At 35.4% G+C, this 23,140-nt stretch overlaps 1 protein-coding gene across 8 annotated transcripts in view; it reads right to left on the bottom strand.

The window, feature by feature from the left end:
- The window catches only part of PHF14 (PHD finger protein 14), a 152,587-nt gene extending 129,671 nt beyond the window's left edge, over positions 1–22,916 (bottom strand). For all 8 annotated transcript variants that reach the window (XM_052696939.1, XM_052696938.1, XM_052696940.1 and 5 more), the window contains exons 1-5: positions 22,681–22,916; positions 22,186–22,296; positions 12,957–13,603; positions 8,263–8,407; positions 495–654 (exon numbers count right to left, since the gene is read on the bottom strand). In XM_052696939.1, coding sequence (XP_052552899.1) covers positions 495–654; positions 8,263–8,407; positions 12,957–13,603; positions 22,186–22,296; position 22,681 — 1,064 coding nt within the window. In that variant the 5' untranslated portion in view covers positions 22,682–22,916. The remainder of the gene's footprint in view (positions 1–494; positions 655–8,262; positions 8,408–12,956; positions 13,604–22,185; positions 22,297–22,680) is intronic.
- Between the last annotated feature and the right edge of the window lie 224 nt (positions 22,917–23,140).

The raw sequence follows: 23,140 nt of genomic DNA, 5'->3' as shown, positions 1-23,140 counted from the left end.
TGCTCTTCTCTTTACTGCAGAAAATAAGTTTCCATTAACACTCATGTATTAATTTATTTTTTAAATATAAAGAAATGGAAGATATTGCATGAGAAAGATCTACCATATCCAGTAAGACATCTCTACACATACAATACATGGTGATTTCATGTTGGGTAATAAGTATTACCACTTCCTGAAGTGGTGCCATATTGCTTTACTTAGAAAATCAACATCAACATCATTGCTCATACATCAATAAAGCATCATGCTCAAATTCAGTTTAAGACAACACCTCCCCAACTAGTGTGAAGAATATTTGGTGTGAAAATAAAAAAAAAAAAAAAAATTGGGTGACTGCCTATCCAGCGAGCACCCCACTCTAAAATGAACTGAGAAAAAGAATACTAACAGCTTAATTTATGACTCTTCTGCCTATAGGAATAGACTAGAGCAAAATCCCACCTTTAAATTTAAGCTGATATCAATTTAAAATGGCACTTCTTCAGCCTTACCTGCCTGCATCTGTCTCCTTGAAGATCCCATCTTGGTTAGGACATAGTTCACAACTAGGTGTGACACCACATTTGCATGCATCACAAAACCAGGGTTCAGTGGAATTTTCTGAAGCTGAGCTCATGATAGAATCACTCTCTCCATCAACACCATAGCAACCTTCACACATAAAAGAAATGGAAGAAAATATAAGGAAAGACAAGTAGGCATACAGTTCTTAGTTTATAATTTTCAGCAGGAAATACAGACACACACACACACACACAGTTTAATGACAACGAAAATCCCAAGAAAGCATCCAATATTTTCGCAAGAGTAACTTCAGTGCAAAACTTCTATTTTCACAGAGGCTCTAATTCTAAAATGTGATATATTATATAGGAATGTCTTAGATTGCAATCAAAAAATGAAAGGAAAAGGTTTACTTTACTCTGTTCTTTCAGCCTATTCATTATGAAGTAAAAATCTAAGACTTAAAAGAACCCACAAACATTGAGCAAGAAACAAAGCACTTTTTTCAATTAAATGCATGTATTTCAGATTAAATATAACATCTGAGGAAAAATTTAAGAAATTTTATAAAATACTGAAATATGTTATTTCTTACTGTCTTTAGACAATTCTCAGCCTATTTATTATCCTGTTAGATCTTTTACATATCTTTCCTCCACTGTGGCAATTCTAGAGCTTCTGCTTATCTACACATCTTCTTGTGCAGCCTGGAAACTTTACTTTCAGTTAAATTAACAGTCTTACCAAACTATAACATGGTTTCTAAAATTCTCCAGTACTAGCAGCATGTCATGAATCCATGTGTATCACTGATTTAAAGGTTTGAGAGCATGTCCAAGGTTCAAGACATTCCTATCTTTCTCCCTCTCATTACTCTCAATTAAACGTTTTTGTTATCTTTTTTTTTTTTTAAACGAGTTGATCATGCCACCAGTATGCAGACAACAAATATCCATTCCACTTTTCTGCTTCACATTCAATATCTAATTCAGCAAGAGAACATACACATTAAGAAAAACCAAACGTATTCTTAAAACCCCTGAAGCATAAATCTAAGACCTTTTGTAACTTTAAAATCAAAGTATTGTTTGACAAGCACAAATTGAGTTTTGACAGACCGTTTCACTTAAAAACGTTTTTATATATTCATCAATCATCATCACCACTTTTAGCTGGTTTTAAATTATGATTAAATTCATCGTGTCTCAATTCTTTTTTTTGGTATAGTCAGTGTAGTCAGTGTATTTTTATGTTTTTAAGGTGTTACTGCATGCTTAATCACCATAAGGTCAGGAAAATTTTCCTTCAAAATGATTTAGAAGCTTGTTACTTCAATTTTGGACAAATTTGGACAAGAGTAAGAGTGGTATTACTACTACTGTAAATGACAAAGCTTATCACCAGAAAACTATACTTCTGCATATGCCACACTGAATATTTATCTGCTGCTCAGTGAGGAAAAAAAAAAAAGAATTTCACTGTCAACATCAAAGCAGAGACCTTACTGAAAGATTAAATTCAGTTGTTTGCCAGATAAGAATGATCAAGTAGCAATTTTGCTTGCAGAGCAATTAAATCCTTTAATTTTTATAATTAAATAGAAATGTAATTTATTAGTTTGGTTCTCTACTGACTGTAGTAGAACAGCAACAGTGCTCTAACCCTCTTTACAACAGCAACAGAGATAATAATGTAAAACTATATTCAGAAAGTAATTAGAAACACTATAGGTACCATATAAGAAATACAGTCCTCCATTACAGCATGGGGTTCATCAATAAATACTTAACTAAGACAAAAGTATGTTCTGGGTTTTTTTGTTTGTTTGTTTTTTTAATTAGAAGTATTCCAGAATCAAGAGATAAATAATGCTCAGAAGTGCATCCACAGACAAGTTGCATGAGGTATACAAAATACCATCTAGCTCACTTGTAAACTGATTCAAATTTCTTTAGCAACCCAGTAGCTTTAAAAAGCATTGTAGATAGCCTTTTTTTTTTTTTTTAAGTTGTAATGCCACAGTGTTGAATAACTGCCAGCAAAGCACCTTTTAAACAATTACATTAATGTACAAACACAAAGCCCACTGATATCATATAGCTGATGAAAAATTTAGACTTTGAGAACAGTCTGTAGACTTTAAAAAAAAAAACAAAACATTTCCTTAAATAAATTTATTAAAAATTACATAACACTACAGGAGGAGAAATACTGTCATCAGTCAATACAGCAAAATAAGATTAGTTTCTTCCAAACAGTGACTCTTCTGCAATCAAGTGTAATTACATTTGCTTTTCTAAACAAAGCATCATCAGTCTACTAAAATTACAATGGTGTCGTATCTTCACTCTGAAGGATTTGCCAGTTACACTTATCACTCAATTCTAGCTAATATTTTGCTCCTTTTTCCTAGAAAACTTCAACATGCATTAGCTGTAATTATTTCCACCCTTATCATGTATGTTGACATCAAAATTGTTTTTTCTGTAACACCACAAATCTAGGTCATTTTCTCATGAGGATTTATAACTCAAGTATTTTTTCCTAATTCACACAACTGTCTTAGTGACAGCTTTAAAGACTTCAAGATCTATAACAGACACAAGGAGGCATTTAGTCTTTCCCCTGTCATTCAGCAAAACCTAAATATACTGTTATAAGCAGCAAAAGTGATGGTCATTAGCCAGAGAAAATACACTGGATTTCCAGTAAGAGCTGACATCCTTGTTTCAGCTGGGACAGAGTTAATTTTCTCCCCAGTAGCTGGTATAGTGCTATATTTTGGATTGAAGATCAGAATAACATTGATATTATACCAATGTTTTTATTATTAGAGAGCAGTGCTTACACATAGCCAAAGACTTTTTACTTACTCATCTTGTCATACCAGGAAGAAAATGGGGCTGCACAAGGAGTTGGGAGGGGCCAGACCTAGTATTGCTGATTCAGACTGACCAAAGTGATGCCCTATACCATATAATATCATGCTCAGCAATAAAGCTGGAGGAAGGGATGGCCAGGGTGGGTACTGCTGCTGCTTGGGGGGTGGCTGGGCATCATCAGTTGGTGGCAAGGAATTGCCCTGTGCATCATTATTTTCTATATTCTTTTATCAGTATTATTTTCCCTACCTTTTCTATCCTACTAAATCACCTTTATCACAACCCACATGTTTTAACTTTCTATTCATTAATTTTCTAATTCAATCATTCCTTCAGGAAAGAAAGGTGGAGTGAGTAAACAGCTGTGCGGTCCTAAGCTGCCTGATCTTGTCTAGAAGAGCTGAAGGAAAGGAAATCCAGCAAGAATGCTACTGGCTTCTAAATAAAGTAAATACTACACAAAATAGTAATGATATTATTTGACATCAAGATGACAAATGTACAGGAAGAGCTGTAACAATTTTTTATTTTTTAAACAAGAAACAACAAATCCCCTCAGTTTTACTTCAGTTGACATAAGAAAACAAAAGCACAAAACCCTACTGTAGAAATGTATGGACTGGGCTAAAAATCTCAATTTCAGCTTAAGTAAAAGCCAAACAGCTGCAAACTCTGTCAAAGGTAAAGAAAGCTGCTGAGTAGCAACAACATTTAGAAAAAAACATTTCTCAAAGTTTCTCAATATTGAGTTCATATTTTCCTCTTGCTATCATTAGTTGTAATAGTAACTGTGAACTGAAAGCCTAAATTGATCGGATTAATATTACTTTTTCAAAACAGTTAATGAAATGTTATATGCACACAAACTGTGTACTATTTATCAAGTACATACAAACAAGTAAATATACTAAGCAGGATTCATCAATTAATACTGATGAAAAAGATGGATTTGCAGTCCTAAGCTAAACCACACTTTTAATGACTGTCAATTAATTTCAAATAACAGTTTAACAACCATCCTAAAAGACATACATCATTTTTTAAGTTGAAAAAATAAAAAGTGTTTTCTACTGCAGAGCTACAACACACTTTGTATATTAAAATCAGACAGTACAGAAAGCATTTGATTAAAAAAAAGTCCTTTTAAAAGATTCTCAGTGCTACTTTTATGTCTCTTTAAAATGCATAGGCACACAAACATGAAACTGAAGCTGCTGGACAAGTCTTTCCAAGCTTTTTCTTGAACATTTACTATGATAAGCATGACAAAGCTGTTATAGCTGACCCTCCTGTACTAACTGTTGGGAACTGTGGTTTTTGAAACAGAAAGCAATGTAACAGCTCACTACCACTCTATCTCAAAAGCAACATTAGGAGGTAATCTTCCAGGTTCTTTCTCAATGCAGCACAGTTGTTTAGGTGGTGTAACTAGCTTGGGATTGAAAGGCTAACAACAAAAAGATGATTCTTGTAATGAAAACTATAGGTTTCATTGGAGTTACTGCATCTGGAATCTAGTCAGCATTAAGTGTACCATCTACCCCTTTCACCTGAAACTATACTATAAAACCCCCAACATTTTAAACACTTAACTGAAAACGCATACTGTTTTTCCTTACTGTTCATAGAATTTTGGTTCTTTGGACTATGAGAGCCTCTTCTCAATCAGTGCTCATGAAGTGCCCATGTTTAATATAAGTAATCCTTATTATTCTGTCACTCTATGTCTGCCATTTCCTTGAAAGCTTCTTGCACTAAACAATAAAGCTATATGATAGCAAAGCCCATGAATTTAAATATATGAAATAGTCAAGAAGTTGAAATTCTCCTAGCATTTACTCTTCCACAACCTGAATCTACATATTATGACTGCAGTTGTCTACTGAACATAATTTCATACAGAAAACTGAATTTCCTGAATTTAAATCCACCGCATACTGCCATTAGCTTGTTTTTATGCATTATCATTAAAATGAAATTACAAACACTTTAAGATGCTAGCATTAAGCAAGTGTCCTGAAACATATGTCACTGAGGGAAAAGGGAAGAGAGAATCTTCTCTCCAAGGATAATCTTTTGCCAAACTGAATGTCTGCATATGCTAACAACAGTCACGTATACTTCAAATCCTGATCTAATTATAAAGTTCATGAAAGCATGAACTTTGGTGAACTGTAGGTTTTCAAAAAGAAACGCTGTGAGATAACAATATTACATTCAGTCCTTAACTGGATCAGAAGTTTAAAATAAAGACATTAACCATGCACAATAAGACTATTTTTATTTAGATAAGGGAAAGTACTAGAGTACATAACAAGACAAAAATGAATGTTTACATCAGACGTAAGCAATCAAAATTAAATAATAAGCATCAAAATTAAAGCACATGTAGACTACACTACTGCTTCTAGCAAGTTAAGCTTTATTTCCCACCATACTCACCATGCAAAAGTAAAAAAAAAAAAAAAAAAAAAAAAAAGAACAAACAGAGGGGATGGAAAAGTAACAGCTAGAAAAAAGTGGAACTTCTCTTTCTTGTTTAATTCCCAGCAAATAACACAAAGGCAATAGCTGGCAAGCATACTATCTACAGTTAGTTCATATCTTATGATATGCATCAGACATTCTCTTCAGACACACTGCAATCAATATGTCATGGCAACTGACATCACAGTTGGGGGTGTCCTGCTACTACAAGATCTTACCACAAAAGCATTTATCCAAAGTGACAGAATACTGCCTGAAGATGATTTTTTTTTTTTTTTTTTGAAAAATAAATGAGAATTATTTGCATGCTGAAATAAATACACAAGCAACTGTACAACTACAAATTCAAAAGATATTTTTTTTCTAGCAATATAAGCTGCTATTTTTCCCCTTAAGAAAAAAGGATTAATATGTGAATTGAGAACAGATGTAGTTGATGAATGCGACAATTTGCAGACTGAACTTAAGATTTTTTTAGACATAAAAATGTCAACTATAGGACTGGGTATTAGTATATACATGTATGCTGCTTGTGTAGGTTATGGAGTAGTTACAGACTCCTGACTAGAAAAAAAAATGCCATTTGGTTTTCAAACGTGACTGAGTTTTTACAAGCTGTCTGCACCAGAAAGGCAGTTTTAGGATGAGTCGTATCATATATGATACGAACATATGTATCATATGATACGAGTTGCCCTAAAAGGAAATAAATTTCTAACAATCTCAATGTCTGTTCAGTAAGCCAAACAAAGAGTTCATTAGCCACCCACAATCTTATGTCCAAACTAGAATCTCCCTATACATCTTGTAGACCAAATAATAACAACGTTTGTCCAGAGCTCTGACAAAGTTACTCCCAGATGAGTTATCATTCTTCCTTCCTATGGAAGACATTATGCAATTAATGCAAGAGAGCAAATCAAAAGGAATGCAAATCATTACTGAGCAGGCAAATACTAAATCTAGTGGCTAAGGTACTTGTACCAATTACTCAGGTGCACAGAGTATGCATAGAGGGAAGCTAGCTGTGCTAGAAAAGCCAAACTACACGGAACAAGAGTGAAGGGAGATCTGGACTGTAACAGGAATTTAGGAGTTACAGTACATTTCAACACTGAGCAGTAGGTATCTAGAAACGAGGATGGAATTCCACCTGCCATTTCCTAATTGGTATTAAACAAGGAATTGAACCACAGATGAGTACATGAAAAATACTGCTTTGAAACCATTTTTAAATGTGTGAAAACAAAAGTAGAATAGCAGATAAGGAAAAGCATTTCCTACATGAAAAGTCATGCACTAGTGAACAACTCCAACAAATTTTAAAAGAGCATAAATTACACAGATTATATAAATATCATTCATGCCTTTGAAGAATGGAAGTCTACCTTCTTTTAACTTCAAGGATTAAAAGTAGCCTATCTTATTTAAAAGGAGAATAGTACAGGATGGCAGAAATAATAAAAAGTTTTCATTAAAAAGAAAACTAAGTTGTCAAGAATACAGAATTTAAATTTCAACAAAAGTATGTATGCCTATCTATATTTTTATCTACTTTATCTTCCATCCTCAAGAAAAAGAGCAAAAACAATCAGTCCCATCTTTCCTATAAGGACCATTAAAGTTCCACATGCTCATCTCATGATCACCCAGGAAGCGCTCCTTTAAAAAACATCAGTGAACACTTGACTACAGAAACTTATTTTTCTCATCTTTTGAGATCATCTTTTAACTTACCAGTATATCAACAAATCATAGAAAATTGCAACCAAGTTAATACTTCAGAACAGTATTCACAGCAAATATCAGATCATTTTTCTTAAACCCTCCCCCATATACTGTAGGAAAGACCTCCTACACTTAATATAAACATCTACTAGATGCCAAAGCAATTAGCAAATCAACAATTTTAACTTTAAAATGGCCATTAAAAATTAGAGGCCAAGGCTAGCTGCCACATTCAATTCTTTTCTCATCTCTCTGCCTCTTTAATACAGCAAAAATACATGCAAAAGTCCCTTTCTCCTATGAATTCTCCTATTCTCACTATCTTCTACCCAATCATGCAATCAAATTTGCATACTGAAATAGACAGAATTTCATCTGATATTAAATCCTAAAGTCTCGAAAATACAATCTATAGTCAGAAGCATTAGCAAAATGTCATCAATTTCACAGATATACATAGACCATGACCTATCCTATACTTGCTTGTATTAGCTTTCCTAAAATAGATGAATGCAATACTACAAAGAATCCATGTGGCACTACAAAAAATTACTCACCAGAGTTCAAAGGCTTAATTTTTTTTTGAAGCAAGTAAAAATTTTAATAGAAGTAAAGCTTATGCTTTCTTCATGCATTAACAATGAAGGAATTGTATTACCTTCATGCACTGTTATTCCACAGTTGTCACATTGGATTATTTCATCAGCATCTTCACTGTTATCTCCAAGACAAACGCAACAAATCAAAATATGGTCCATTTTCTGGGAACTCCAATTTTGGGACTTCTCAAGGATCAAGGAGTCCTAATATCAAAAAATGAATGCACATGAATTACAACAGGAACTTCAATTTTATGTAGAACAGAAGAACTGTTATTTGTTCAATTTTGTGGAAAAAAGAACAACAAAAAGCCTCATGCACTTCTTGTCAAAACATTCAAACTCTTCATCCACAAAATTAAAAGCTGGAATGGATACAATCTGATCTTGCTAGGTTTGTAGTTCTGGTTGTACTGAAATCATATATTTGACACTAACAAGGAACACAACAGAAAGCCATCTAAAAAGGAAAAGAGGACCACCAAAAAAAAAAAAAAAAAAAGGTGACCTTCAATATCCTAATATTTAGAAAGGAAGATTCCCTTTGTTGGAAAAAAAACAACAACAAAAAACAGACAAAAAACAAACAACCTTTCTGTGTTGCTGTATTAAAACTTGAAAAAAAAAAAGAGCTAACAAAAGCCTGATGAGTCTTCACGTAAATAAAGTGTAACAACTTACTGACTCAGTTGTTTTATTTTGTTACATGCAAATGTATATGCCTCTATGCAAAACTGCATGATATATTAAAACAATTCATTTTCTTTTATAGGATATGCATGGAAGTCCAATGCTCATTTTTGCAACCTTCAATGTGTATTACACTGCTCAAAGAATTCCCTTTTAAAAAGGAGTTTCTTTAAGGAAACAAAGCAGTACCTCACAAACCAAATAAAGTTGGATGTAAATTTCCATTTCTTCCATAAATACCATGACCTCAGCTTCTTATTATTTCAGTGAGGTATACTGACTGTCTCTCACACAAAAGTTTCATAACTTATGTAAATTTTCTTCTTTCCTATACTAAAAGCAAACAGAGTTTGGACTATCTTCGCTGGTGATATGAAGGCTTACAGGGACTAGACACACAGCTGAAAGAAAAAAAAGTAGGAAAAAGAAGAAATTAAGACTTTCAGAGCAGAGGCTGATAGTTCAGGGCTAAATGGCATCCATTCAACACACTAAAGGCCTGAGAATATTACAAGAGTGCTGCAGTGTATTAAATAGGTGGAAAAAAAAATTGAGGTGGAAAGTTGCCTTTCAAACTTTTTTTTCCTCTTTCCACTCCATTCCCCCTATTAATGAATAATAATAATTAAAAAAAAGCCACACAGTACCAATACAGCGCTTCCATATCCAAAGCAGATAAAAATTATTATGAATGGTAAGTGAAACAGCTATTCCTTCTCAAAGATCCTAAATTCTTTCACCAGTCTATGCAATTATTACTCTATGGTAGTCTGTCAATCTGATACAGTCTCTGCTCTGCTCAAAGTTTTCAATGAATCACTGATAAAGCCTTGTTGTACTTCAGGTTTATCCAGAGCAGGTATTTGGAGGGTGGCAGGGATACCTTTGTTTTTTCTAGCCAATTTCAACTGGCTTATTCCAAATAGAAGTGGCTTGTTAGAAAGCTGTAGAAAACTGCAAAGATACTTCTAGTTTTGGAATCTCCTATCTATATTCCCTGAGGAAAAGAAAGATGGCCTACAAAATACAAACTAAAAAATTCCACCTCATCCAGAGGTAAAATAAATAAATAAATAAATAAATAAAAAATAAAAAAAAATGAAAGACAACATAATTGCTCATAAGATCATGCTCTTCCCCTAATAAATACAGGCTGACTAAGCATTTCTTCCATCTTCCTTTTACGAGGAAACTATGAAGTACTTTGAGTCAAGCAAGAAATTCGCACGCATTTGTCAAAAATATTGTGTCACACCATTGCACATAATATACACAGTTCAAATAGGAGATACTCCCTAACTTTGGCAGATTAACAGTTCAGTACCACCAGCTTGTTGGAAGCATCTCACATGCCTCCAGAAACCAGTTTCTTCTGACTATACCTTCAACTTAAATTATTACTTGGCTTCATTAATATAAACTTAAAATTAATTTGCAATTTCTCCTGTCACAGAAGTCCAAAGTCTAGTAACTAAAAAAAAAAACCAAAAAACATTACAGTAAATGCACACATCTGCACTGTAAAAAAAAAAAAAAACACATACGCAAACATGAGCAAAACAAAAAAGTGATGGAAGGTCGGATCTAGAGTTAGGATTCACAGCTATCTTGATTTACATTATGTGAAGAAAGCCAGAAAGCCAACAGGTCAAATGCAGACAAGAATAACTTTTTTTTTCATGCAGACGGACACAGACTTTGAGAAAAAGGCAGGAACTTCTCGAACAACTCCTGTTCCCTATCCAAGTGAGAATAAGGACTTCATTCAAGCTATATGCCTACCTATTTATAAACTTAATGAGATCTTAAAAAACAGTAATTATCACAATCACCTCACTAGGAATAAGAGAATCCCATGAAGTGGTAGCAATTTATAAAAAACATGAAAGTATCATTTCTCTAATGATGCTTGACCTTGCAAAAGAAAGCTATGTTTGTCTGCCTCTGCTCAATACAGTACATAAGCACACAGCATTTCACTACAGCACAGGTTAGAAGACTCTCTATCCACGCCTCAAAATATTTTAAGTGCAGAAAAATAAAGAACTGCACAACAATCAAAAAAGGAACCGGGCCGCAAAGAATTTAAGAATGCATACTAAGGATTAGAATATATACAGTGTATACTACAATATTCAGAGTTAACTACCTGAACAATCTTCCATGCAGTAATTATGCCTTAAGACATCTGTTTTTCTAAGAACTTAGCTTCTGCAACGCAATGAGATTTTGCAATACAGCTTTTTTTTTTTTCCCCCCACAGTGTTGGCTGTTAAAAATAGAGTTGAATATTAATCTGCAAATGAGTTCTAGAATCTAGTGTATAGATACTGTTGAAAGACTCTTACCTAAAAGATCTGTTCACAAACAGCATTCAGCTTCACAGTTACAGAATTCTAATGCGAACTGTAAAATGTCAAATTCTGATTTTTATCTTTTGATTGATGTCTTAAATTCAAGGAGGAATATATGCATATTAAGGTTCCCAAAAGATGCATTTTAAGAGTGCTCTGAGTCTCTGAAGTAGGCTTCTTTTTCCAAGTCAATGGAAATTTAGGACATCTTGAAGAATATATCCCTAACAATCTAAGATTTCATTTCCATTCTGATATGGAAAACAACATTGGAAGGAAATAATCCATCTCCCAATGAAGACCTGGTTCTCATCATTGATACTGGCAAAGCCCTTTCAGCTCCTGAGCAAAGACAGTACAGGTAACAACACAAGAATTGTGTTGTACAGAGCTTGATAATGAAAGATAAATAGTAGCCTGATCAGGATAGAAAGATCTTTATATCTGCCAAAGTGAAACCATCTCACAGACCAGCTTAGATGTATAAAGAGAAAGTCCGCAGACTGTAAACGGCATACAAGTTTAAAAATAAGAAGAACATTCTCTTATTGCTATTACTTATTACTACTCCAAGCAGCATCTAATATAGTAAACAATATTTCTAAGCATCACCATTCATTTATAAGTAGATAGCTACAGAGAATTAAAAAAAAAAAACAAAACACTAGAATTATGCATTTTTAAACAATTATTTGATTATCTCGTTATTAAAACTGCACATCTGGCTTGCAATTATACATACGTACATAAATATATACATCAAAATCTTGAACAGAGATCACTGATTCCTCCAATTATTTTGCTTAGTCTTCATTAAAATCAAGTCTAAATGAAGCAGCAATACTTTAAATTGTTATACCCTATAATTTAGCAAATGTTTCATTTACACTGCAATTGTTTCCTGAAAATAGAATGTAGATTTTACAGTAACTTTTTTTTTTTTTTTTTTTTTTTTTTACTCTGTTTACGATTTTGCTACTGGAGGAGAAGTCAGCCATCCTGACAACCTACTATCTTTTAATTCTTCCATGGACTCAACCTCTAAGGCAACTGTAGTTGTACTGGAAAAGAAAGTTTCATTATTAGACACTTACCATAATATTGTCAGATTCCACAAATAGAAAATAGTTACTGTAATGATCAAGCGCACAAATGCTTCTTAGCACTGTAGGGAATTACCTCACTTGTATGCATTATATGTAAAACCAACATAAATTGTCATGATTGTCCTTAGATTTTAAACCCAACTGTATATATTTACTTACTTAGAATTTTAGCACTCAGACTTTGATGCCTGTGACAAAGAAGGGCTGGGATACAGAATAACCTATTATTTAGCTATTATGAGAATGTGATGGTTCTAATTTTTATAACATTATAGATGTGCTACATCTAACCTAAATATTCTGCTGTTACATGCTGATTTGCAGATCAGACCTTGTATTTGCTTCAGAATTAATTCAATTGCCCTTCCCATTAAAACCAAGAGAAGTCTGCCTATTGACTTTAGTGGCAATGGATCGGCCAAATGGTCCGAGCAAGATTATTTAATAAGCAGTGAGTGCTTATTTAGCCCAATTTTGCTGCTTTGTTTATTCCTCTAAACACAATGCCAGCCAATCAGTTTTAACTTTTTAAATTAACAGAACAGCACTGGAGAGTAGTTTCCATTTCTCAAGAGATATATTATAGAAAGTTGGTTGCACTACCTCATTACTCTTGCTTTGTGAAAGAGCCAGGCTATCATTTGTCAGTTCCTCATCATCTGCATTATTTCTGTTAAGAACTTTACTCTTCTTCTTCTTGGATCCTCCATCACTAGCTGTGCTGCTATTATCTTCTTCGTTACCTTCCTCATCATTGTCATCCTCATCACTTCCACTCCCATCATCTTCATCATCCTCATTATCTCCATCACTCCCTTCTTTTCGCAGTGCATTTTTCCCTTTTTTTTTCTCAGGAGTAGGCCGCCAGTCGTTGTCATCTTCACTATCATAATCATCCATATCATTTAGTTCTTCCATTGACACAAAATCCAGTAATGGTCGGTTCCTGCGCAAATTCCATTTTTTTGGTTCACTTGCTTGTTCATCAGCCACAGGATCAGTTTCAGCTGCTTTCTCTTTTTCTTTCTTCTTTTTTGGCTTCTCTTCTTCATCTTCTTGCTCTTTCCTTTCAGTTTTAATTATCTCTTTGTCTGCTGTTGGCACTTCTTCAGCAGAGCTCTTTGGCTGTTGCTCTTCTACTTTCTCTTCTGCTGGTTCCTCCTCCAAGATATTTTCTTCTGATTCAGTACAGGAACCTTCTCCACTGTCCTTTGATGCATCTTCACTTCCATGACCACTTCCTTCAGAATCTGTTGAGTATATGAAAATTTAAAAAGAAGTTCCAAAACAAATGTACCCCCAAAAATAAAGTCTGTTGAAGCAAGTTGTTAAACAAAAGAATGATGCACGTTCCTCCCTAATAAGGAAATCCACCTTTATTTTTTTTTTTTTCAATTTGTCTCCAAATACTGCTATTTCAAGTGCTATGTTGAGAATCTGTTAAAACATCAATGCATTTTTAAGTGGCAAAAAAAAGATGGTAAAATTTATTAATGAACGTTAAATGTTCATTTGAACTGCAGCTATTATTAATATTAACAATAAGTAAAGTGTCATTTTAATAAAACAGTATTAAATTTTTAATTTTTGGAGATGCTTTCTAAGTTTAAAAAAATTGTATTTAAAGAAAGAAGAATGTAGCTAATCCTATAAATTCATTTCTGTTATGGGTTTATTTTTATGGTTTGGGGTTTCCTTCAACATTAGTTACAAGCTGTATATGAACTATGCTTCATTCAGCATTAAGTCTGCACAACAGCACTAAATTCTAGCTTTAGATAACCCACGATATTTTTCTGAGTGCTTTAATTAACACAAGTCAGTTTGCACATGATCAAGGATCAAAAAAAGATTCATATGTTAAAAAAAAAAATCACAAAAATAAAGGCATCTGTAGTACAAATTACACAAGAATTATTGAAAAAGATGATAAGCGAACTTGTTAATTTACAAAGATCATCCTCCTTGACTTTTCTTCCATCTTATATCTTCCCACTGTTTTTCACTTACAGTATTTGTTTTAATGAAAAAAAAAAAAAAAGAAGATTTTTTTTAAAATTAAGTATAAAGTTGCTTGATCCAATGTATGAATCAACTGCCCAACAGCTACATTTTTCAGTTTGTTCAGAGCCTTCATGAACTCCTTGTAGCACTGTCAGATTTTATTAAATAGATAGAGAGAAGAAACGTTTTGGTACGTGAACAAATATATATATATTTATTCACTTTACTTACCGCACACAAATATGACACTGATTTGATCACCTTACAAAGAGAGAATTTCTGTGCTTAACCACCTCTTTATAAAGCCAAATAAAGAAACAGTGGAGGCCAACATACTTCTTAAGGCACGTACATTTTGAGAACATGCTGCACACTTCACACATGCCACATATTCCCACCCACAGAATATAACTGACCGGTTATTCACCTGTTACATGAATATATTGGTTAATTTTGGTTTTATGGGTATACTCATATGTGGAAGCAGAAAGAATCTGATAAGGGGATCATATAATTATCAACATGAGAAAGTACATCGGTGCTACCACTACTGATCAGAACACTATTGTTACCAGGTGAACAACAGGCCCCTTACAAGCTGATAAAAAAGGAAATTTTATTAAAGTCTTTTAGTAATTTAGTAATTTAGTAATGCCCGCCCCTCCCCTACCAGCCTTAATAATGGTACCTGAAGTAGAAGCATAACTAACTCAAATTTTGAAATAGTGAAATACTTTCTAGGCAAGAAAAGCAATATTAACTGAAATGCAGTATAGGAAATAATTCTTACGTTATAGTAGCTTTCTTTGGATTCCTATTTGCCAGATCTCATAACCACTCTAAAGGTAAGTCAAAGTTAGAGTATTCCACTAGGCATTTATGCTACAGATTAAATGCCAGATGGATGTTTGATACCAAATTTTTGTATTACAGGCTTCTACTGACAATGTGTCAAAGCAGTACGAAGCTTGCAATGTTACAATTATTTTCACAAGTTCTTATTACCTTATAATACATACACGCATATATTATATCAATATTGTATCAAAACAGATTTCTGGACACTTTGTGTGGTTGCATTTCTGAACAGGCTTAGATTTCTTGGGAATTTAAGCTTCCACTTCATTTTTGGGTGGAATTTTTGTTTGAGAATTATTTCCTTTGTAATAACACCCTATTGACCAACAGTGAATTTTGTACATCCATACTGCTGCACTAAGAATACTCTCTAACTGCCACATGCCATACAAACAGTATAAAGCAGAGAACAAATAAACTTCAGTTTCACTCACTTCGCACCTTCAAATTCTCTCTTTTGACTGCATGTTACATTTTGTATTTTCTATCTGCATGCATGCACGTACCAGAGATACCTATACTAAAGGATAATCTCTATTTGAATGCATCCACTGTGATAGGTATTTCTCTAAAAAGAACGGTTCTGTGATAACAGCTATTTTTGTAGCAGTTCTTCTGTCAGATGCACTTTCAGTTAGAGACTGTAGCATACAATTTTCTCCTTGAAAGAAATTCTTAAAGAATGGCTCTTTCAAATTGGGAACCACATTATGTCATCTCCTATGGAAAAGAGTCAAGCTACTCTCAAGTAAAAGGTTAGGCCAGATACACTGTCAAATAGTGAAGAATACAGAGTTCTGCTGAGAACAAACATTAGAGATAATGGTATATTTACTTCTGTACAAATTGTAGCTTTAACTGCTGAACACAGGAGCAGGTGGCACTCACCCTGAAGCAGTAACTGAGAAATTCTCCAGTATATAATCTCCATTATGCACCAGAATTAACATCAGAAGAAGTATAATGAAGGTAAACAAAGGTAAACAAAAGCAGCTCCACATCAGCAGTATTCAAACACATGCTGTGCTCAAGACTTCAGAGGAAAGATACTACAGTATCTTTCAGCAGTTACAAACAGTTACTATAGTTACAAACTACAGTATCTTACAGCGGTTTAAAAACAAACACCAGGATTTTTGTAGGTCCATTTTGCAGGCAACTGAACACTACCCAGTCTAAGAAAATCCATACATACTTGAGAGTGTGTGCTACACTACTGAAATAGAAGGCTACTCACTCAGAGAAGACAGGTTGATTCTTCAGTGTAGTGTTAAGCTTATCAAACAGCTCTGTAAAAAGCTGTTTGAAGGATAAGCTAGCTAAAAGACGTCATAGACTCAATTTTGGTCTTGCCTCTTACACTGGCAAAGCCTAACCAATTTCAGATAATAGAAAAGAAGCATCTGGCTTTTTTTTTTTTTTTTTTTTTTTTTTTTTTTCTTTTTTGTCATCTAGCATATCTAGCAGTATGCTTCAGACCATCCCCTTTATGAGGACAGTAACAAAACAGCAACAAAAACAACAAAAGGGCTACAGGAGAGGTTCATTTCTTTGGAGGTAAAAACAGTTGAATTACTGTAACTATGATCAGTAACTTAGTAGACTTTTTCTCCCAGTCACAAGGTGAACAACAAATCCTCTACATGAAGTTGAGAAATTACCTAGTATCTCTGCTGGAATCACACTTTACAACACCTACAAGCCCACAGTCAAGCTGCTTACATGTGCTATATCAGGCACGGGTAAAAGCAGCTGTATTTCCAAAATACATGAACTAGAAACTAAAATTAATATTGAGGATTCCAAAATACCTTAAAGAAACATTTAAACTAATGACAGAACTCTAATATTAATAATGCAATGTAAGAAGTCAAGGAAAACCAGACCATACATGAAAATTAAAATGAACTTTTGCATTGCCATAGGCAGTGTTTAGGCAGTTTACCAGTGTAACTGGTAAACTCTTGACCACAGTTATCTATTAGAATTAAATCATACAGCCTCACTGTGCTCAAACTGATAACCCAAAGCTATAGTGAAAGCAGCAATGGAAGTGACTTAACACTTCATTTTGAACATAAACCTAGATTCTCTTTTTCGACATTATGATACTGGCTTTTTTAAACTACTGCGTAAAAGATGAAGGTAGAGTTACTTTAAATATTTACACCCAGGTAGGCAATTGGCAATTCAATACTGTAATGCTAGCAATTAAAAAATTGGAACCGTCTAAACAAACATAGTAAACATAAAGAACAAAAATCACAACCAATTAGGATACTACTGTTCTGAGGTGGGAAGTTTATTTCTAAAAGAAGAGATGAAAAAAAATTTCTAACCACACATGGAGGCTGGAAGTCCAGGAAATGAAAACAATTACCCACTGTTACAATCATTTCAGAAGATGTATTTATTTAATAGAAAGAAAAAGAAGAAAAAAAAAAAAAAAAAGGAGAAACAAAGGTTTTTAATAAGCAATTTTCTCACTTCTACACTAGCAGCAGTGATATCACAGCATCTTCACAGATATCTATTCAAATCTTAAAAGCACTCAAAACTTCAAGCTAACTTAGTATTGAGTCCATAGGCACTGCCTCAACTGCCTCAGACTTCTGCAAGACAGATGGAATCAGTTACCCAACCTCTTGAATTCACTTGACATTTCCCAGTTTCAGGCTTAGTCTTTGAATTTTGAACTGCCTTTTGAACTTTACTCATTTGGATGAAGTATTATATGCCCCATGACTTCTCTCAGCAAACTTTCACTGCTAAATATTCCATAATATTCCATACAGTTGGATTCCTAGGAGTTTGACCTCTTGAAAGAGGGACATGATAAATGGAGACTAAGTCTCTGAGGCACTGCCACAAGTACATGGCTGACAATTGAAACATCGTATCTTCCCTGAGAAGTGGACACACTGTAAACAGTCCATCCCACTGAGTTAATGAAGCTCAGAAGCTAAGCAGCACAAAATACACAAGACAGGCATACATACACACACAAAAAAGGGGAGATGCAAGAGATAGTAAACTAGAAGTATTAAATAGCTAAGTAGGAGACCATGAATTCAAATTTGCATTGTCTTAATGAACAAGTACAAGGTTTTGTACGAGCAATGGTTTTGTAACCATTACTGCAAAGATAAGACGCAAAAGTAACAGCAGGAGGAAACAAAGAAAAACAATGCTACATCATCATAAAAACCTTAAGTTACCAGAATGAAAGCCATGATGACTGTCAGGACACACAAAGAATAACACGAGTCTCAGCACTTCCAAAGAAAACACCAGATCAAAACACCAGTCAATCACTCCAAAATACCCCTGATTGGAAGACAGTTATATGTAGTATAGCATATAGCTATTGTATACAGCTAATACACAGCAAGGCTGCAAAGTTAAGTCTTCAAATTCAATTACAATAACTAATACTGTGCAATTACTTGAAAAAAATAAAAAATAAAAAAAAAATGCAGCAGAGCTAATCACTAAGTAAATTATCTTGTCCTCTCTGTCTGCAAAAACATTCCCCAAGTTCATTCTCAAAAACAAAACTCTTTAGTTTCTTCATCTGTATTTCAGTTGTGTTTACCACAACTGCAATTTGATACTCTGCAAACCTTTTCATATGACAACATCCTGCACAGGAAAGAAACAATGGAAGAGGAAACAAATTATATAAAGACAGAGAAATCAAAAGTTGCAAATACAAGTGTTTCAGAACACCTAATAGATGCATTTATATAAATCATCACATGATTTAAACAGAGCTCCTATCGACCTCAATGAGAATAACAGTACATGGTATTTCTGCAAGTCAGTCTTCATGCTCAACACATAAGAAAAAATCCCAAACATTTATAAAATGCCCCTAAAAATGGAAGTCCAGGGGACTTTTGGCAGAAGTAATGACTGAATTCAGCTCCTTAAGGCGGGATTCAACTACACTTTCCTTAATTACACTGAAAAAGAGGTTCAGTCCTTAAATTCACCTATCGTGCTTGTTCAAGGAACAACTTTAGAAGCAATTAATGAAGAAACAATGAAAGAGGAGCCAGGAAAAAAAATAATTACTTAGCATTAAAATAATATAAAGCCAACAGGCCTGAAATTATTTCTATTAAATAATTTGACAATAACATAACAGCGCTAAAATCAATTCCTTTAAACTAATGTTATAATTTTTCTTTGGAATAGAAAAGTCGATAATTGCTGTTAGTGTAACATAAACCCATAAGAAAATAACACAGTAAGTAAAGGGCATATTTCCTACTGAAAGTTTTGCAATGAAAATGGATGCTAGGCTATTAAATATACTTCCTGTAATGAAAGAGTCACTGAGACATCAAGATTCTGAATACAAAATTCAGCAATTACAATTCCTTCCTATAAATACCAAACATCAACTTATCAAATCCTTACTGCATCACATATTCCCTGAAATCTGATAGAACATGCATAGAAATTTTAATGTTGAGGGTTCAGTCCTCCTAGACTTGCACATTATCATCTACTCCCACATATCACTTAAAATCCTTAAGCTCATACATATGGATGCAACAAAATCAGCAGGGAGTAAACAACTTCAGAACAATTTTAATTCAGTGTTTAGATAGTCTAGATAGTCCTTGAACCTTTAGCTGTCAAATTTGCTTCTTTTTTAATTTAAAAATTGCTACTTATAGACATATTTATGACTCAAATAAAACACGCAATGCAGAGCAATAAAATTAACACAGATAAGGAATCTTTTTGAGCCATAAGTAGACTTAATGGTAATTTACAATGTAGAAAGATCACCTGTCCCCCTATTTATTTAATCCCCTCTATAAGCAAATTGTGCAGTGAAATTATGAACTTAAAGAACCACTAAATACTGTATGTACACAGACCATGATTTGCAACAGGCTGCACATGGAGCCCACTGAAAGAAGGAAAAGAGCAACAGCCTTGACTCTAGTGGAGAACTACATACTATGCTTTGAAGACTAAATCCTGCAGAGAGCAAAAGGAAAATATGTTGTCTATCAGTATCCTATCAACAGCAATCCATAATTTGTCTGGTGGGTGTGTTTCTGTGTACACCATTTTTTTTCCCCTACAAATATAGTATACATACATACATACAAACTTTGAAGTGATCAATTTTATTTATCTAAGTGCCTTTGTTTTAGTACGTCTTCCACTTACATGAAATGGATTAAGTACAAACAAACGTAAGGGTATTTCATACCAGCCTCTTTTGAAATCATCACCGATGCCCTATTTCAAATATTCTGCAGCTATCCAAATGATCTGTACAACAACTACTTCTCATTCAGTTTAAGATACTATACATTTAATAACTTCCTACTCCTCCAAATCCCAACTCCTCCAAATCCTCACAAAGCTTTTTTTTCCCACACTAAAGACAATGTTTGAAGAAAAAAAAAAAAAAAAAAGTGAAAAACATCCAACACTGTTGTTTCAAAAACATTTTCACTTAATGTTATGCAAAAGGAAGTCATATAAGATGTTCAAACACAAAAGAGTAACCCATTGGGTTTTTCCAATTATACAGTTAAGTCCATTCAGTGGCTTTAAGAGATTCAACTTCCTCAAAATGCAACTGAAGTTGAACCACTCTGAGGTGGACACTGTTCCCCCTTGCACACATACATACTCTGAAAGTTGAAAAATCAACAACAAAATAGTCCTTTCCATCCATCCAAAGTTGAGACTTTTAAGTAATGAATGACAGCTTTCTTATCAAATAATACATTGCTCTGGATTACATGTCCACGTTCCATATTGTATTTCTTTTTCCTTCAAACGCAACCTACGTTTCTAATGCAAAATGGAGAGATTTTATTTGGGACCTAAAGGAGGGATTTAAAAAAAAATATCCCAAAGCAGTATTATAGAAGCAAACAAGAAAAGCCTTCAAAACTTCACACAGAACTGGTACTGGTGAAATGACCACTGAGCTCTTCTCAAGTTCATTAATACACAAGATCTTCATAGATGATTAAAAAAAAAAAAAGACGTAATTACAAGGAGATGGGGAATATTTCTGCAAGATGAAGTCAGATGAAAACATAGATCAACGTCTCCAGTGCAGAACGAAGAAAGTACAGTTCTTTGGCAAGGTGTCATAATGCTTCCCTTATAGCTTAAATACACTGCTTTTCTTTGCCTGTTTCCCTGAGCATGACGTAAAACATCCACCATGCAGCTTTTAACAAACAGAGTCCTGCCCCTTTTCTCCCCCTCCTCTCTCTCTCCAGGAGAGCTCAATTTATTCAGCATCTTGTCTACTTTCAGTTTCTGTGGATGTTCATTCAGATTGAGGAACGCACAGAGAAGAGCACTACAAGAACACATCCCAAAGCAAGGACTTCTGGTATGAAATGCTTACATCTTTCTACACAACTATCACAGAAGACATCCTAAGTCTGTTGTAAAAAATATTAACAATAATAATATAGAATAAAAACTTGAAGAGATTATCTTTCTGTTTAAGATGTTCACTCAGAGTGGAATTACCCTTGAGAAGTCAGACAGGTTCCTCAGTCCTCAACAAATTACTATCCAGACTTATTCAAAACAAAATGGCTTTACAGCAGTTACTCCAATACCAAAAGAAGATACAGTTCCCAAAGCTGTCTTTTGACTGAGGAAATAGAAAGCAACAGAAATAGCCATGACAATCAGCACAGAAACTGCTGAAATGCTTCTGCCAAAACTTATTTGATAACAGAATTTTCCACTGTGAAAAATTTATGTTCAAAGGCAGCACTGTATGTTTTACTTGATCAGTTGTTTCCTATCTGCAGCATGGAATCTCCAGTTATGCAACTGAAGCCCTTCCAGCCCCTCGTCCCAGCAGCTCACTAATACCACTCTATCTCCTGCGTGACATTAAACAAGCAACCCTAAAACAAAAATGAAGTAATTCTCAACAGAGGCGATGAGGAAATATATTTACCTGAAGCATCTCCAACTTTAAAATCACTGTCATCAGAGCTATCATAATCTAAAGCTTCCAGCAGGGAAGCCGCCAGAGGCTTCACTTGTCTCCTCTTCGAGCTGCGGTCCACTGCAGAAAGAAGCATAGTACTCCTATTAGACAGCACAATGAACACGCAGCGTGCTTAGACGTGCGGCGTTAACCCGACGGGGCAGCACGCACACGAGTGCTGCCGGCACCGGCTTCACCGTGCCAGGGACGGGGGAACCACTCACACCCCGGGCACCGCGTATAGCCGGCACCGGCACCACCCCGGGCCCGGGCTGGCGAAGGGAGCCGCTTCCCTGCAGCACCTCCAGGCGTTCCGCCATCCAGCGCCGGAGATACGGCACGGCAGAAGGAGGACCCGACCCGCTCGACATCCCGGAGAGACGCTGGGCTGCCCCCGTCCCGCCGAGCGCCTCCGCGCTCTCCCCGGGGAAGGGGCGGTAGGAGCCGCTGAGAAGCACTTACTAAAGGCTACGCAGGTGAGCGGCGGCGACTGGGAACGTGTCCAGGCGGCGGCAGCGCAGCGCCGCCTCAGCCCCTCGGGCGCGGACCGCTGAGCCTCGGACCCCCTCCCCAGACAATGGGCACGGCGGCGGCACGGCGGCGACCCGGATGCAGACCCTCGCCCGCACGTCGCCGACCCAACAGCGCATGTGCGAAGGCGCTGCGCCTGCGCGTAGCAAGGTGAAGGCGAGGAGGAGGCGGGTGCTGCCCGTAGTCCGCCCGGTTGCAGCCAGGAGCTTCATGTTGGCGTCGGGGGGGCGGGGGCTCCGCGGGGCTGGGTGCGAGTCGAGTGGTCCGTCCGTCCGTCCGTCCGTCCGGACCGGCAGAGTCCTGTGCGCGTTTACGGTGACTTTCGAAATCCTGATGCAGAAGAGCATCTCAACAAAAATCACTAGGGTGTCCATCGGTTCCCCCGCGTGGA

Source organism: Tympanuchus pallidicinctus, unplaced genomic scaffold, assembly GCF_026119805.1.
Source record: "Tympanuchus pallidicinctus isolate F22 unplaced genomic scaffold, pur_lepc_1.0 scaffold3, whole genome shotgun sequence".
NCBI lineage: Eukaryota > Metazoa > Chordata > Aves > Galliformes > Phasianidae > Tympanuchus > Tympanuchus pallidicinctus.
The sequence above is the reverse complement of the archived record's forward strand: the minus strand, read 5'-3'. Positions and strand labels throughout refer to the sequence as shown.